The sequence below is a fragment of the Atractosteus spatula genome, chromosome 9, assembly GCF_055471065.1.
Source record: "Atractosteus spatula isolate fAtrSpa1 chromosome 9, fAtrSpa1.hap1, whole genome shotgun sequence".
Lineage (NCBI taxonomy): Eukaryota > Metazoa > Chordata > Actinopteri > Semionotiformes > Lepisosteidae > Atractosteus > Atractosteus spatula.
Genome location: NC_142714.1, coordinates 45,284,315 through 45,303,464, shown reverse-complemented (window position 1 = coordinate 45,303,464; position 19,150 = coordinate 45,284,315). Strand labels below are relative to the sequence as shown.

General features: G+C 34.9%; 1 protein-coding gene across 1 annotated transcript in view; it reads left to right on the top strand.

Moving 5' to 3' along the window:
- rxfp2l (relaxin family peptide receptor 2, like) overlaps nucleotides 1-19,150 on the top strand; it is a 60,209-nt gene that overhangs the window by 8,062 nt on the left and 32,997 nt on the right. The window contains exons 3-4 of the mRNA XM_088926046.1: nucleotides 17,105-17,251; nucleotides 18,871-18,942. Coding sequence (XP_088782172.1) covers nucleotides 17,105-17,251; nucleotides 18,871-18,942 — 219 coding nt within the window. The remainder of the gene's footprint in view (nucleotides 1-17,104; nucleotides 17,252-18,870; nucleotides 18,943-19,150) is intronic.

The following is a 19,150-nucleotide window of genomic DNA, read 5'->3' as shown; positions in this document are numbered from 1 at the left end:
TTTCTCTTGGGTCCATAACACCTCCTCGCTCGGCCTTGCCTTCCTGATGGATGGTGATATACAGTATGTTCTTAGGAACCACTTTTTCGCAGTAAATCTGAGTGCTGGAAGAGTATTGTGCACTAGGCATTCAATAAAGGTGCTAATTGTCTTATTTTGTGAGGGAATTTTCTATTTGTAGGATCCATAGGCTAAAGATTTTTTTATGTTTAGTGAAGCATTATTTTCTGAATAAAGAAATAGGTTCCCCTGCCTTTAGCATTCATTTTAGAGAGTGATATAGTCCTGGACAGGAAATCCCTATCTGATGGGGCACAGTTTCTCTCTGTGCCCTTTTAAGGTGTTTTGTGTCCTGATTTCTGAGAAAGTTCTGTTTTTTCTATGACTGTTCTACAGTAGGTAGCGCTCTGAAACTCATAGAATTGTAAATAGAATATCATAGATTGTCTGAAAATAAAAGTAGCGAGACACTGTGTGTGTTATTAAGAATAAATATTTGTCTGTCTGTTTAAGCCTGCCACCTGGTCATTACTTTATCATTAGCTGTGCTGAAGAAAGAAAGAACATGTGCCATGTTATACTCAATATTCCCTGACTATATAGGTGTGAATCTTATTAGTTCTTGGCTTGCATACCAAGCTGGTGACCTGATATCTGAGATTTGATTTTTATACTGTTTATTTTATAATTATTCACAGATTCTTATCTAAAAATAATTATTCAGTAAATTTACTAACACTTCAAAACTATAGTATCTGAGGAATAAAAAGTAAGACATCTATCAATTTACTATTAAAATTAGCATTAACTTTAAAGTATTGATAAAGTATTTCATTAGTAATAGTCAGTCGAAGTTTAATTTTATCTCCATATGCTGATGACAGCTGCGGTATAAATTGCTGTGCAAAAGTTTTGTTCTACTGTATTGTTGTAAAATGTTATTCTACTCTTTTCACTCTGTGTTCTTCCTTTTTTTATGCAGAAATACAATTCTATAGAACAATTTCAATATAATTTTACCGATTTTCATCAATAATTGTTAATCCTGATGGTTCTATAATTTGTCAAATGAAAAGAACCCTTTAAGTTCTATGGAGCTTTAAGGAATAATTTATGTTAAATGTGATGGATTAGCTACTACAACACTTCAATGTGAAAAAAAATTGCTAAATGCAAATTTCTAAATGTTATTTCCTCTCATGCAAACTAACACATTATAATATTAGAAAACATTACAGTAGGCTTTGCGTAAATTGTTATAATGCACATACTGTACACTGCTAACCCTGATTTTGTCTAGGATGTCTGAGAAGCTTGCACATTGGTGTACAGTACATTCAGCATGTCTACAGTATGTCCTACAACAACTGTGGTTTGTCCGCTTTTCCAGCTGTCTCTATATCACCAATTAGACTTCCAGTGTAACCTCAGTTCAACACAGCTTGGCCCATGAAAACATTTAAATTCTCTATGAAAACCTTGTGCATACTGTAGTTCGTGCAAGTTTTTGCTTCCTGATGATGTGTCACTGTGCTAACATTCTCACAAACATTTTATCATGCTAAAGATATTGGATAACTGTAGTAAGTAAAACATACTATAATAATTTAATGACAATGTATTTGAGTAAATATGGTACCATTTAAAGTTAAGGAATTGTTGTAGTAGAAAGCTTCATTGTAATAATTTGACCAAAACACTGTAAATGATTTTTTTTTTACATTCTGTTAAGCTGCTTAATGGGTCTGATCTCCTTTGTAGAAAAGGAGAAGTGGGATAGTGATTCAGTACTGGACCAACAGTATTACTTCAACATGATCTCGCAAGTTTCTAAAACATTGATCTGAGGACATGCTGTACTTTAATCTTAGGAGTACTCTACAGGTTGAATTCATGATGGAACACTGTTGTGTAAGGCATACAGCACATTGCTAATGTAAGATTCTTTAATCTAGTGATCTCCTTCTACTCTCTGCAATGAAAAATGGATATGAAGAAAGCAAGAGAATAAATCTGTTACTGTACATTGATTGATAGGTGTAGGTGTATTTAATGGCCAAGCAGCTCACTCTAGTTAAGAAATCAATATGCCTGAAGAAAGCCATTTTGGGCTCCCTGGACCCATTAACTAAAGTAGTATTATGATTACTCTTCATTTGCTTAGCACCTGAAGCTAGGGAGACTTACAATGTATGATTAAATATTTTTGGTTATATTTAATTTATATGTATTTATTTATCTTTATATATCTTTTGATGGCCTGTTATATGGGAGAGTTACATTCCATATTACTAATCTTTGTAGCCCTAATAATGCATTAAAAGTGACAAAATTGCTTCTTAATTGACTCACAATCTTACTAAATCCCCCATTATGAAATAAATATCATGTGAATTAATAAGCAGGATTACAATGGTAATATTACATTTTTGTAGCAGACAAAGATAATTAAATACAAGAATCTAATACCAGTTCACATCATACATATAATCCCTCATACGGTACATATAATGTTCTGAGAGGTTAGCTGAAGCACATTCATAACTTTAAATGGATTTTGATAGCTATAGAAACTTGAAAATGGTGAAATGTTTTATTATTTGGGGTCTCATTACTTCAGACTGTCTGATCTTCCCTAATCCTAAATCCTGAAAAATATTGTGTGAATTATATTTTGTTAATCAGTTCTCTACTTATATTTTATCTGATATATTTTTTGTTCATTTAAAAAAAAAGGTATCACTCCAAAATGATTACCTCATCTTTCTCATTTCTAAGCACTTGAGAAAGGTGTTCACCACCATTTGTCTGTCTGGGAACACTCCTGAAATTAACTCTCAACAGTTTCCTCTGGTGGAGCCACGTATCTGTAAACACTAGGACTGCACCATCTTCAATCAAACTCTAGTGTCTTATCAAAATGCTGTACTTGTGCAAACTACACATATAGATGGTTTATTTTTTTTCTATCTTACTTGAAACTGTTATCACCAACACTGCAATTCTTAAATTGCTTTAAAATCTACCTAATTGGTTTTGACTACCCTGTAGGTCATCTAGTTTTGTCTTATAACCAAGACTGTTAAAAAGTTATAATAAAATACTGTACATAACTGATCCACGGGGCAAGGTGAAAACTTATAGAGTGGAGTTTAATTAGCACCCACTTGAAAAGATCAGATTAGAGGCACTTTTTATTTAACCTCATTCTGTTGCAAGCACTCATATTCATGATTGTGTTCAGTATTAGGCATATAGGATATAAAAGACGGTGTAGTACTGCAGTGAGTGGCTACACCAGTGTGAGTGAATGGCTGTCTGCCTGGAGCTCTTTGTACGAGAGTGGAGATTTTACTTTCTTTGACACATGTTTTGGGAGAAATATTTTGGGTTTGGAGATTTCAACTAAGACAACTTTGACATGACTGACCCTAAGTATCACCATACAAATAGGGGGGGGTTTCAAAGGTGATTTATAGGACAATTGGTTCCAACTTTGCTGGAAATTATTGCCAGGTATTAATACTGTACGCCAGTCAAGCAAAAGACAATACACTGTAGGTGGGGAATACAGAATCGTGTAAAAGCAGAAGGTGACATGCAACATTGACTCAGAGTTCCAAGATCTTCAGTTCAATTATAGTAATTTGTCTATGTGGAGTATGCGTTGGAATCCTCCATTTTCTGAGGCATGCTGGGAATGTTTGATTGACTACCTATTGATTGATAGTCTCTTGTCAATTACCCTGCAATGGACAAGTGTCTCATCCATATCATGTGATCTCAGTACCGTTTGTGCTCTTTGATTTTGGAATAGGCTGTGGTTTCATCAGGATGAACAGCTTTCTGATATACTGTACATATTCACTTAAAAATTGGTTTGGGATGGGCTTTATCCAGAAAGGAAGAAATAAAAGTGTAAATGTTGTACCTGGGAAAGATCTTCGAAATCTGACCTACAGTATATATACCTGTGCATGTAAATCCAGCTTTCTCTCTGTAAAGTCCCTGTCCTACAGTATCTTTGTGTGAACAATTTTCATTTGCATTTTGTTCTAATGACTTTTAAAAAATAAAGAAATAGCATATTACCATTATAGGTAATATACAATTGTATTACTATTGTATATGCTAGTAAAATGCATATCTGCATTCAAGTAGTGAGTTTTAGAAGGATATTGGAGCCTGTTTTTGTAGTTTTCCAAATGGAAATCATTGCTCATGTATCATTTTATGAATCCCTTGACCTGATTATCACTTTAACTTCAATCCTTTAATCCTGATTATCACTGTTATTGTAATCATTTGTATATTTATTTCATTCCTGTTTTGTTGTGCTCAACTCTGCAATATTTCTGCCCACCCAAATTTAAAGAACCCCTGACCATTTATTTATCTATGTACAAGCTATTAAGATATATTAGACAAATATTAACAAAGAACAATATACAATACGCTGCATTAAGATTATGGAGGCTTATAGTCAAAGATGTAGAGGTTTTGTGAAATTATTATTTTTGTGTTCTTAATGCAACATACAGTTTATAAACATGTATTTTTGGGGACACAATTCTCCAGCTGGTGTAGTTGAACAGGTACACCAGGTGGCACCAAAATAGTGGTGTACAAGCTTTAGATATACCCCTTGCTAAACTTCTTAGTAAACCCTCCTCTATTCTCTTTTGTTGAATAGTGGGTAGTGGTGATGCATTCCCAACATCATATGTAAGTGAAACACTTCCAGAGGAATTTAAAGGTGGCTTGAATATTTCATTCTGAATTACAATATATTTCAATATATACACTTTAAGATGTGACCACTTTAATCCCTAAAAATATAGCAATGTGGTGTTCATTATGTATCAAACTAACACACAAAATGCAATCCAAATCAGATGTTATTTTAATCTCATTTCAAGATCATTTCCAATACCAGAAATTAATTTCCAATTCTCACTCTTGTATCTGCGATTATTACAATATTACCTCTGAATACAGATAACGGTTTGCAAAACTTGTTTGCTTAATATTTAACTTGCCCTGTCTTAAACACAAAGTCAGTTGTACACACAATTCAATTTATGCCCTGAATTTAGACTGAAAATGAGAATATGTTCCAAATTGATCTTACCTGATTACAGCAAAAGAAACTGATTCTGTGAAAGCAGGAGAATAAAAAAAAAATATTGCAGGATTATCATCAGAAATATCTATTTGGGTTTCCAGAGAAACAGTCTTTGGAATGGCACAAAAACCAAATCACTGTCTGTGTGGGTAATAAACTGGAGATGCTATTACTGTAACTTGCCCTATTAAAGAAGCTATACTAAAGCTAAAGGGGAGAACATTAGAAAAGGCAGTATCAGTTTTTTGTAATACAGTGGGCTTTCTGACTCTCTTCTACCTACTTGTGCAGTGGCTATAAATGAGGCATGTGGTAATGTGACGGTGCCTGTGCTGGGGTGTGTGCATGTGTAAGTGTGTGTCTGTGTCTCTGTGCAAGTGTTCTCATAGAAGCAAAAGCTTGAGGACTCAGTTATACCGTCACTGGGAATTCACTGGCAATTTTGTGAAGCTAGGAATAAATTAATGCTACTATGATGTTTCACATGGCTGTTTTTTCTTATTTCTTTCTTCTGACTACAATCACAGGTAAGATTTTTTTTTTAAATAATACCAAATAACAATCATCATCATGTCTTCACCTGAACATTCCATGTAAAGGTAAAATAGATTTATTTGAATCAGCTCAAATGCATTGTTATTAGTACTGGCATTGAAAAGCAGGCACAGAGAAAGATACAATAACAGTAATTTTAACAGTAATACTTTGGGTTTTTCTATGCATTGAAATGTTTTGCACTGTTTATATACAGTAAGTGAGCAGATTTGTGACTTTGTTAATAATATAACCAATGATATTGTCATACACGCCTGGTAACATTTTTTTGAAATAATTTATGCCGTACTGCTATATACTGTATAAACAAGTTCTTTAACATATGTTGCCACGGGAGTCTTTTGCTGATGTTTTATGTTTAGATACTTCGATGAGACAAAAGATTTAACCTTCATAATACCAATAAAAGATTCGCAAAAAATCTTGAAATAATAAAGAATAACTGTATTAGAGGAAGTATTTAAGTAGACCTGAAAAGAAATTGGTAAAACAATGTTTTTAAAACAGAATGGCACTTTCAGAAAACCACCGTAATATTATAGACATTACATCACAGGCACAACTTAAGATCTTCTTAACTAATTTGTTAAGAAGATCTGAAAACTCCTTTTAGCCAGCTAGAAAGCAAAATTAGCAATCCAGTGATGAATATATTTCTATAGTTTGATTCAACACTCAACATGTACTGTATTTCAAAAATTAATTAACAGTATCATGATTTACTTATGCATTCCATTAATTTTGAGGAGGCACCAACAAATATACCCATAAGCTAAGGAACTTTCATAAATATTATAATATTCAAGAATACATGTTATGAGCATCAGTGGCTTTATGTATCATCAAGGACTTGTTTTATGTGAACTAACAGCATCTCAATTGAAAAAAAATATTGTTGCAAATGTCATTTATGTAATGATGTTGCTTATTATAACTTACAATTCCTCTCTCAAAGACACAGCTTGAATTGAATGCAACTGCAAAAAATGTATGTGTTTATGCCATTTTTAAGTGCTTTTGTAAAGCTTTTTTTCCATAGCATATTTTCTCAAGAAGTAATGAATGAGTTATTTGGGGATTTCTAATCTAATTTATATCCTAATGAATTTCATTAAATTTGAGGAGCTGTACTATAATCCACCTCTGGTATTAAAAGGATATTTGTCTATAACAAAAATCTTGCTTTAATAAGAAATGCATACTTTACATTTAGCCTTTGTAATTATATATATATTTATTCTGAGCTCCTTTTGTATACCTATCTGACCAAAAACAAAACATTGTACAATGAGATCATGAGAATAGAAAGCTCCATTTTGACTTCCAGGAGAAGTTGTAGACATGACCAGTGCTATTTGGAGTATCCTTGGATGACAGAGGAGACTATACTGTATAATTATAAATACTGTATATATGATATTACATAACCGTATAGAAACAGCCCAGTTTCTAACATACCAGACATAGGAGACTTTGGTTTCAAAAATAGGATAGATATATATAATATATCTGCACAGTGTACTAAAGGGATATGGATTGCTATTTCCACAAATGTCCACATGCTAAAAGAAGTAAAATCACTTTCACTCCTTTTCCTCAGTTCCATTTCTCAGTGCAGAAACAGTATCTGTGCATTCTGCAAAGAGTGATTTTGAAACAATCCCATGTTATTAATGATCGCCTCTCGGCAAACAAAGGTGCTTCTGATTGCCTACTTGAATTAACACTTAAACAGTAAAAGGCACGTGTAAATGTAATTGTCCGAATGTTTTTATTTCTGTGGATTAATAATCCAAGTGGCCAGCAATCTGGTTGTTTCATAGCTCAACAGTGCAGTAATTCCTGTTTACACCATAGACCCATTGAAGAAATAAATCCTTTTTATAGTAAATGAAACATCTTGAAGCATCTTAGATTTAGGTAGATAATATTTGATAATGTTGGAAACAACACATTTTATTACAAATTACAAATTCAAGGATAAAGGCTGTTATAGTACAGTAGTGGACAATAATTAAAGACTTAATTATTTAAATTAAATTAGAATTAAATAATTAATTATTGATAAAGGATAGATAATAACTAATGATTGCTTATTAGTTATGGCTTAGACACTTTAAATATAAACTTTCTTAAATTCTCCATCGATTAAGAAAAGATGCAAACAATATTAAATATAATAGCTGAAGCCTCACACCATCCAAACTTTCAATTATATAATATAAAATGTAATAAGCAGGAAATTGTACTCGACCGTTTGTCATTAGTGAAATCAGAAAACAGTGAGAGTGCTAAATTTGTTTTATGGAAAGCTCTAAACAGCCAGGCAAATTTTATAAGAAATACTGACAATGGATTATCAGAGAAATTAAATTCACTTTGCTGAATTATCAAAGCTTAAACAACTGAAATGGAAATAATTGGATGCCTATTCAAAGCATTCAGGCATTATTTCAGTTTCAGGATACTTTTATCTGTAGCTTTCAAGCTACTTTTAATTCTTCAGATCTGCCTTCAGGTAAATCAATGCTACTTTAATTCAATACTACAGGTTTTTAGTTCCAGATTACATTGAGGTGCCTTTTGTTTGGACAATGGTGAGTCTGGCACCCCAGTAGTAATTATTGGTTATGAGACAAGTCTAAAACTATAGAATAAACCATATGCACATTAATGACTAGAGTGTTATTGCACTGGGAAACATTATTGATTGCATTAGGCCTGAAATTGAAAATGAAATTGAAAGCAACAGTTTTAGATCAAAAGATCAACTAAACACTTTCCTTGGAATTGGAGAAGCCTGGAAATGGGCAAAGAGTTAAAACTGTAATTCACACCACAATCCTAACTTCTTGTAGTTTGTGCATTTTTGTTTTTAAGGAACAAATCAAGACATTGTTTCCATTTAGTACACAAGGATTTAATTTCTCAGATTCTTTAGGCCTTGAAAGAAAATGCAGTCCAATACAAAACTTATGCATTGGTTCCTATTTTATTGCGATAATTTATTTTGCAAATGAAAATGCAAGACTTTTTGAATGATTGCGTGGTGCAAATGAGATATGTAATTAGTATATACAGTAGCGTAAATTCAACACATCATGTTCATTATATTATCTAAAAAAGCCATAAATTGTGTTCAGACACTTCTTAAAAGAGTCCAATTGAATCCTTCAATACCAGTCTTGGACTCCTGTTTCAGAAACTCACAAATCTTTGTATAAAGAAATGATTCATTTTCTCTGTTTTGTTCCCCCGTTTGTGAATTGCGTCTTTCTGTTCTCTGTAGTTCTCTGATCTGCGGGTACAGGTCCCATCCTTAGTGTCAGTTGAAATGTCCTGGTTAAAGCTCTAGAATTGTTGATTTCCTTAATTACAACTTGGGAAAAACACAGGTATTCTTCTTAGTATTCTTCTTAGTTTAAAATATCCTAGTCCCTGCAATACTTCAGTGTCTGTTATGCTAAATTACTCAGTACTGATGGTGTTTTTCCCATAACCTGTGTCTTGTTATAGAAAGTATACATTTTATGTCTCTCTTGGCAATACTTAATATTTTTCTAGTACTGCATAACTAGACTAATGTAGTGTGCTAGGTAATCCCAATTGCGATAACTAAGAACTACTATTACTATAACTAATAGTAAAAATTTAAGAAGACATAAGGTTTTTAGGAGGACTTTAGTTTTACAATAAAACATTAAATAATAATTACAAAAACCTGATGTACGCTAAAATTATCACTCCAAGTTCTCTGAAAAGAACAGACGGATGTGAATGTTGTCATTAAATCTCGAAGCTAATGAGCTCATTAATTTTGAAAAGCTGGTATCATTATTCGTCCGTCCATTAATGTATTTTTATTGGTTTGTGAATATTCTTCCCAGTTTAATTTAATAATTTGAACAACTGTAATATGTAATTATGCTATTCTAATAATTCTAATAATTGATGTTTTGAGAGAATACAGAAGCGGGTTGGGTATTTTCTTTATATTCTGATCTCGGATATCTTCGAATAGCCCATTGATAGTAAAAAAAAATGTTATTTAATTATAAGCAACGGGACAATTTTGTGTTTTACGTTCGACATTACACAAAGTTTCTGGGCAAAATACACTGCATCACATATTTCATCACACTGTATAGAGTGTAATAATTTGAACAGGGGACTGTTCTGACGCCACATTCGATTTTTGTTAACTTTCTGTTGACTTTGGATTGTTTTAAAGTTCCTTGTCATCAGTTTAGCCTTTTCCGCAAAGTTTTAAACTGAACATTTCCATTGCAATGGTGCCATTTATAAAACGCAGTAATGCAGCGTGTCCGATTATTCCAGTTATTGTGCATTGTTTATCTAAGCAAATCTAATGCATGAGACATATAATATTACATATTATTGTACTCATTATTGAAGTTTGTCAATTAATTTGAAGGGACTTTTTTGTATTAATTAATGTTACCAATTATAAAAATACTTCAGGAGCGTTCTGAAAATGCCATTCCATTATCCAACTTTGTATATGAACAAGACAAGTATTGCACTCACCTTTCTTAATCACCTTATATTACTAAAATGCTGTGTGATGGAACTGGTTTGTACTGTGAGGTCTGGAGAGGGTCTTCATCTGTATGCTACCCCGATGGTCTGCAGATCCTTAGCTCTGAAGTTTAGTTCAATAGTGACTAAATGTTGCACGCAACTGAAAATGGTCCAATGATGCATAATCTAGTTCCGAATTTAGGCATGTTTGCAGCATACTAATGTCAAATGTTCATGGCAATAGAACTGACTCTAATTGAATTTTTAAAGTATTAAAAAACATATACTCTATACAAATATAATGCACAGTCTATGATACAAACAATGTATATTGTGCTTACAAATCTCAAATTCTATGACTCTGCCTCTGCAGTAGCCCATAGTATACTATGGTTTAATTTATCAATCTGAGACAGTTTTATAGTGTTACTTATGAACAATACAGTGGTCCTTTTGACCAAAAATCTAATTAAAAACAGAACAGAACTTGTATTATTTTCCACCACATTGATATGTTATATACACACTTATTGTTTACTTAAGTGAATTCGTTTAAAGGTTTTCTTTATCTCTAAAGCTGCAGAATGGAACTTACTGTACACATATTGCATAGCTCAATGCAAGTTTACAATATGTTGAAAAAACTGAAAAGAAAAACACCAAAATAATAAATTGTTAATTGTTAATAGTTCTGTTGAAACAAACAAAAATGTGAGGGTTCTGAGGACCATAATAACCACTGTCCTAGTCAATTAAAAATGAGGATTTTTCCAATTTTGGAAGTGGGTAGGATTATTTTTACTGTAATTGGGTTACTGTATACAGTATTATTGCTGTCTGCATCATCAAAAAGCTACATGACTCACATTATGAACCGCTAGATCCAAATCCTTGTGTTTGTTACTGTATATACTGTAGAGCTGCATAAAACATACAGTATATACAATATATACTGTATATTGTTGATTTCATTTGAGATTTAATAAATATAAAGAAACTCTACTGCTTCTATTGAATTACTTTTGTAGAAAGTACGACACTCCAAGGACAAAGCTGTATGGAAGCTGTATTGTGTTAACAAATATATACGACTGGTGACGTTGTAGATTTTTGACCTTCAGATTTGCTGTGGCACCCTGCACACCTACTGTACGGTTGAGATTCTGCTATTGCTAACCTATACGATTGTCTACGAGATCTGGAAGCTGGGTCTTGAGGCTGGGAGGTCACACGAGTGGTGGCAGAAATGCAACTGTAGTCTAGGATTACTTCCATCAGTCATGTGACCTGACAGCATCATGAACTGAGACACTTCGGAGCTAAGCGGATTTTCTCTACAATACCTATGACGTCCTCTACTTCAGCCAATAATTTTTCTTTTGTTAAAATTATTCAATGTGTTATAACTTTTTATTGTTTAAAAGAGACGTTCCGCTGTTTCATAATGCCAGTGCTGTTGTTTTCTATGTAAGACCATGCATAATCAATATGTTGGTGTTATTGATTATCACCTTCATCAGCATTTCAAGAAACATTAAATATTGATTTGTTCTTTTCATTTAACTTTTCAAGTTATTTCTTTACGAAAGTGGATCGAAAATATTTTTTGTCAAATTTATATTTAAGAAAACATAGACAAATCTTTATTTACCTCACTAGGGAAATTCTGTTCAATAACTCACTGCAGTTTCACTTCAATTACAAATTAGTTGTGTACTATATCACAGCCAGGGGTATTGGTGTCTTTAAAATATTTTGCTCATTAAAATCCTGTGTATAGATCTCAATAATGGGTTCTTGCCAATACAAGTGCACCACAATAGGTAGTAATATTGTCATCAAAAAGTTGTGTAGAGACTTCCTTTTCCTATAAAAATTAACATGATCTGTGAGAAACCTTGGAGATACTGAATAACGTTTGGGTGCATTCTCCCTGGTACAGTGTTTTTGTCTCATGTTTACTGGAATAAAAGGCACAAGCTGATGAATTTAATACTCAGATGTAAATGTTCAACTCCTGGTTTTTGTCACTAAATACCTCAGTTGAAGGTGACATTTAATGGCCAGGGCATATAAAATAAGTTTCCATATTCCTTAGAAACACTGTTTTTGATTCTGCTCAAACCATACTGACAATGATAATAGAACAAAAGAAATTAAACAGTAAAATGTGAGAGGAAACTGTTTAGCTTCAGAATCCATCTACTTTGCATTTCCTGAAATATATCTGTCAGACTAGGCCTTATTCTCTCTTCAATTAAGATGATTTAAGTTGCTTTCAAACACTATGAAATGCCAGCAGTATTTAATTTTTTTTAACTATTTTTTAAATCTATAATTTTATACCACATTGTTTATTGCATGTATGTGTGGGGGGCTAAATTTAGTGTCTAAATGAAAGCTTTCAAAACAAGGTCTTTTTTTTAGCCGTTTAGCTAGAGATATTTTTAGAACTTAATTTGTAAATGAGGGAAATACGATTAGGAAGAAAATAATCAAATTTCTTTTGATGTAAGAATGGGAATGAATACATTGAGTTGCATGCCAAGAGGGTTTCAACCATGGCCTTAGATTACTTTAGTTGAGCGGACAAGTGTATGCATCACTCAAAAATCAAACGACACATACAGTATGATCTGACATTCACAAGATTCAGAACTTATTTGTCTCATTTGCTTAATGACTATATGTTAGTTTTAAGTTACTAGCAATTTAATCACGTTTTATCAATGTTTTTTTTTGTAATTTAAACCTTTTTAAATGTTGAGACATACATGTACCTTTGTACTGTAAGCTATATACAGTAGTTGTCACGAAAGCCGGTTTTGACTCCCGTGGAGTGCGTTATTAAAGACCCTATGCAGACGGTATAATCCGTAAAAGACAACGGAGGAAGGTACAACTGGGTTAGGATGGGTTGACAAGACAGGGGGCGGTGACTGCAGTGAGCAGGTGCACGGGGGGTATGAGGTAGTAACCAAGTCCAAGGAAATCCAAAAGGGAAGTCGGGGCGCAGTCCATAATCCAAGAGCCGGGAGATCCATCCAAGACAAATGGTTAAAAGGGGGAACCGGGTCGGAACCGGAACAGGAACTAAAAACATAACAGGACCAGGTACTCTGCATCCCAGACCCAGGCGGTCAGGACGCCAGGGAAAAGGCCTGCCTTCGGAGAACCCGGAAAATAGGCAAGCCTTGTGGCGTCCATCTTCCAATACTGAGCCCAGAACTGCAGAGATGCTAGGCTTCTAACCAAAAAGCAAACGAGACGCACCAGGAAATAATAGAAATTAATTATAACCGAAAGGGGTAGGAGCGCCCTCTAGAGGAGGGATGTGAAACGTAACAATAATAGACTGCATTTCTAAATATTCTATTACAAACTGTACCAGTACAGGTGTGGTAAGCAATGTGCTTTTGCAAGTTTCCAAGATGCAAAAGCAATAAAAGGCGGTGCAGTGGCTCTGTGGCTAAGGATCTGCGTTCATGGCGTTCATGGCTGGAATGTTGCTGGTTTGAATCCCATGGCTGGCAGAGGAATCCTACTCTACCCTGAGCAAGGACCTTAACCCCAACTGCTCCAGGGGTGCCATATAATGGGCTGACCCTGCACTCTGACCCCAAGCTTGTCTTTGTGTCTCACGTTGAGCAAGCTGGGGTATGCGAAAAGACAAATTCCTAATACAAGAAATTGTATATGGCCAATAAAGTGATCTTATCTTAATAGGTGCATACTTAAAAACACAGAAAGAGTGAGGGAAGTGGTACTAGAAATGATACTGCTAGGAAGATCAGAATATGAAGCAATTTGGGCATGAAAAATCCATTAATTTAGTACCATGCCTGATCAACCATATATAATAACCTAATGAGTAGTCATACAAGTTGGTATGCTAATATTATGATCAAAGATCAATAGTCTGCCTGTCTGCAGCAACATGGATGACAGCCCCCTAGATACTGGCACGTGGTAATAGTTTTCAGACAAATCCCAATTCTGGAACACATTTGGCAATTGCAGTATAATTGTAATGCTGCTAGTTTGTTGGCTGTTTTTGATGGCAATACAAAAATCATTTTAAAAATCTAGTATAGAAGAAATTTATTCTCATAAAGAGGTTAAATGGAATTAGGGTATCAAAGGGTGTATAGGATAAATATAAAACTGAGACTACATCATAGTTATGATCCTGGCTTAGCATTCAAAGGGAACTGTGTACCATCTCTGGCTAATTTCTCTGACACACTTGTCATGCTGATTAATTCACTGTGTGATAGTGGATCTGATAACAGAACAACAAAATGTATTTCTATATATTGTTCAACTTTGTAAGTGCCAAAAAGAAGAAAGGCTTGATAGGGAAATCATTTGTTGGTAATTATTGATGACAATTACCTACTTAACTAAAATTTTAAATTGCTACCTCTTATGTCAAGACCAGGTTAGCCCATGACATTTTTTCACATCACAGACAGGACTGGTGGGCTCTTTAAAGGATTTTGTAATTGAGTCTGTTACATAATCTGTGTAGGACAATGCCCCAGATGTCTGATTATGTACACTGATTTCCACGTGTTGTAAATGATTGTTTGATCATATCAATATGAAATGTCTTAAGCTCACTGACAGTTCTTTAGCTCAAAAACCAGCTGAAATATATCACAAGTTTTTTCTCCTTTAGATGTCACAGAGTCACAGAGAACAAAAGCAGCAACACTCAGGATGTGCTGCATTGTGTTTTTGCCAGTGGGAGATAAACAGCTACTGTATGTGACTTTACACCAATTGCATGAACATTTGTAAAGACAAGATAAGAGCTTTTCACACACCAGATTTTTGTTTAAATGGCTCTGGGGGCTTTGGTTTGCTCTGTGTCACATTGAATTGGCTGGGAAAACTACTGATGTTAAATGTGGGAAAGTGTTTGATAACATTGTAACATCACCAGCATCTTAACCACAATTATTGCAGTCCCGCCGGCCTAAATTTTTGTTGCCTTAAGTTTTATATTTTAGTGGCCTGACAGTTCACTCTCAAAGAGGGTTTCCCTTGGGGCTCCAAGGCCTATCCTTGGTCCCATCTCAGAGAAGACATGGTTTTATTGTTGTTGTTCTTCACTCAGGGTTTCCCTGAGTCAAATATCTCATTAGGTCAGTATCTTCCCTAATACTTTTCCTAATATAATCAAGCACTGCAGCATTACCTGACTGACTCCATGTTGCCCAATTGATAGATACTTTATTGTCCACTGCTGTGGAAATTTGTCTTTGGCTTCTCCGACAGAAGTACAAAAACACACAAGCAAAACATACAGTAAGAGTCACAAAAGTCACACGAAAATCACTCAGTATCTTCATTTTACTAAAGGAATCAATCCTCACTAATCCTTTGACACTCTTCACAATCCGTCCTCCCACTTTCTTACTGTTCCCAAATCACTCTTCATTCCCTATAACAGCTAATCTTGTTTGGCCAAGGATGCAGCAGCCAGTAAATCTCTCTCACAGACCTTCTCAGAAAGGTGGGAGTACACAAAAAAACACCCATGTTAAGATACAGTGATGCTACTGTACGTTGGTAGCCCTGCCCTATTTCTCCAGGTGCTAACACCTCCCAGTAGTCCTGGCTGAGCCATCAGCCTTTTTCCTGTGCAGTGCTCTTCACCCCCATTAAGTCAGGCGTGGCTACCATGCAGGACTTGTGTTGACCTTCACAATTTCTTGCAATAGGAATTAATCTTTTCACATACCCCAGCTTACTCTCCATGAGACACACAGACAGGGAGAGAAGCTTGGGGTCAGAGCGCAGGGTCAGCACCCCTGGACCAGCTGGGGTTAAGGGCCTTGCTTGGGGGCCCAACAGAGTAGGATTCCTCTGCCAGCCATGGAATTTGAACCAGCAACCTTCCAGCCACATTTGGCTATTTCCTCTTGAGCCCTCCTTACCATTACTCTTATGCTAGAAGCTAGACAGATTAAAACCCCTTTCCTCCTGTTTTCCTGCTGTTTTTATACACCATCCAACTAATCCGTGGGATTGGCCAATTCCACTCAGATGATTTTTATATGGTTAGTCTTTCCCTCATGTGGAATCTCATTCCTCTTAGTGCCAATTTTTCAACTAAACCAGGTGTGTCTCTTTTTAACCTTTTTGTCTTTAATTAATACGCTAGGTGGCTTTCTTCTGAAGCCACCTCTAACGCACGAGCATGTTTAACAGAATTTTGACAAGATTTTTTTATATTTTTTTTCCTACTGTATGAAGAGCAGGATTATATACTGTATATGTATTGTATTCAATTTGTATTACTGTTTGTAGCAGTAGTCAGCCCTTGAGATATACTGTTTATTTGTTTCCAGCCTTCCAGACATTTATTCAGAACAAACTTTGGTATTACAATAAATTACTTTTTTAGCAAATACTGTATATTGGAAAATATCAAATTAATTTAAAGTATTTTATTGTTTTCCATTACTACATCTTGTAGTTAATCTTTTAATTAAATTGAACATTTTACATTGCATTCACAGCAGGAATACAAATGTCTGTATTATTTATATGGTATTCTCACATAGACCAGATAAGATAAAAAAAGATTTGTACACATAATTATAATTAATGAGCTATTGTATTATCAATCAATATGTACTTTGCCAATTTCATTTATTACAGAATGGTAACCACTGTAATTTCAGATGATTATCATTCAAATATATTTTGTTAGTAACCACCATTTTTAAAGGCTTTTCTGGGACTGCTTTAGTTAAATGTTACATAATGGCTGATACATCAAAACAGTGTGTTTACTTAATGCCATGACGAAACCAAGGGGACAGACCTCTTTGTTCTAGAATAAGAAATGTTTTAGTATTTTTTTTATAGAATCTACAGTTACTCAGGCCTATCCTGGCACTGAAGCTTGCCCTCTGGGTCATTTTCCCTGTGGAAACCTCTCAGTGTGCCTGCCTCAGCTGAGACAATGCAATGGAGTACAGGACTGTGCTAATGGAGCTGATGAGGACAACTGTGGTGAGTCATCTTTGTTGCTTTGGATAAAGGAGAAGCTTTTGTTGATTTCAGCTGTCTAGGGTCTGAAATGTCAACTGCTGCACAGTTCAGGAAGCCAGAGAACTCCAAAATGGATATCTGACACAAGATATCTGATAGAAAGATGTTTCCTTTCAGCGCTGACTAGTCACCTAAGTAAAATTTATTAAAATAAATAATTGTGTTGTTAGCTGGAGATGAACGGCGCAAAGCAGGGTAGGAGATTGATGTCTTTCCTGTGCTAACATAGGTGGAAAATTGTCTACCTTATACGGTGTGGAAGAAACAGCTGCTAGTGGAAAAGATTTTTGAGACAAAGCAGACAGCTCATACCTTAGCAACATTTTCAAGCAATTCAAGACACCTGCAGTATAAATTTCAGAGCAAATACAGAAATCATAATTATGGGCAACAGACCATACTATGTAAGTTAATGCTGGTATGAAAGCCAGCTTGGCTATAATTCTAATTCCTAGTGACTCACATGTGCTACTAATTGACTATTTTGTTTTTGTTCAAAAGTATTGAATTGCTCACATGTGCTTAAAACTTAAAACTGGGTTTAAAACTCTCTATGAAGCACAGCTCTGGGTCAGCGGGTGAAGTTTACTACTTCATTTTCTGTTGTTTTTTAATGCTTTCCAGTACACACATAAGGCAATGTAGTCAATGTGACGCTCACATTATGTAAAAAGAAAGACATAAGGAAGGAATTCAAAAAGTAGGATTAAAAGGACAGGCTGTTATTGCCAAAATAAATGGTGTCAGACACTGGAGTTCAAAGAACTATCCTCTGCCATATCTCTGAGTCCCTCTGTAGGAAACCTGTAAGAACCATCATCCAACTTTAATGAACCCAGAATTTGGGATTTACAAAAGCATTAGCGGAGGACTGCAGAGCAAAGAAATTGATACTTTGCCCAAAGATTATTGCAAAAGGAGGAAAAAACATCATCCAAGAGAGGATGAGGTGAAAGGGGAAAGTAAAACAGACTAACTGACAAATTTAGGGCCAAATGAAAAGTCAGAAATTGGTAAAAAGGAATTAAACGAAAGCAGATGAAACACACAGAAATAAGATAATTCAAAATATTCTTTAAATACAAAGTCATTTTTGTTCCTTAAGTATTTTTTCAGAACAAAATTTTACTTTCGGGCAGCACAGTGGCATGCATGTTAGTATTACTGCGTCGCAGCACTTGGGCCCTGGGTTTAATTGAAGACCTGGGGTGCTATCTGCAGGGAGTTTGTACGTTCTCCTCATGTTTGCGTGGGTTAATCTGTGTGCTCCAGTTTCCTCTCACAGTTCAAAAACAGGTAGGTTAATTGGCTTCTGGGAAAATCAGACCTGCTGTCAATATGTACATGTTTGTGTCTGTGTGTGCCCTGTGATAGACTGGTGTCCCATCCAGGGTGTATCGTACCTTACACATTTTGCTTGCTGGGGAAGGTTCCAGTATCCCCAAGACACCGTATTGGATAAAGTGGCTAGAAAATGGATAGACGGATAGAAAATAAGTACTTATAATGAGAACAAGGAATGAGACTTTTTCCATAACCAGGTGTTTTTTTTAATTTTTTGCATTTTGTTTTCTTTATAGTTGATAACAGCGGATGGCCTCATCTTTTTGATGCTCTTTCAAAGAACAAATTTGAGGAAGCAAAAGAGTGCTGTAAGTAAAAGAATCCCTTTGGTGTAGTGCTCAAATTCATCTTTTTCTTTAAAGCAATTTGTTCTTGTATGTGGTGGGGGAGGGGGCATAGCCAGGAGAGGAAAAAAAATATTCTGTGTGGTGTGATTGTTTGCCGTGGTTTAACAGTAGGTTTTGTGCTGTCCGGGCTAAAACCTGTGGCAAATAGTAAAATTCAGATCACAAACAA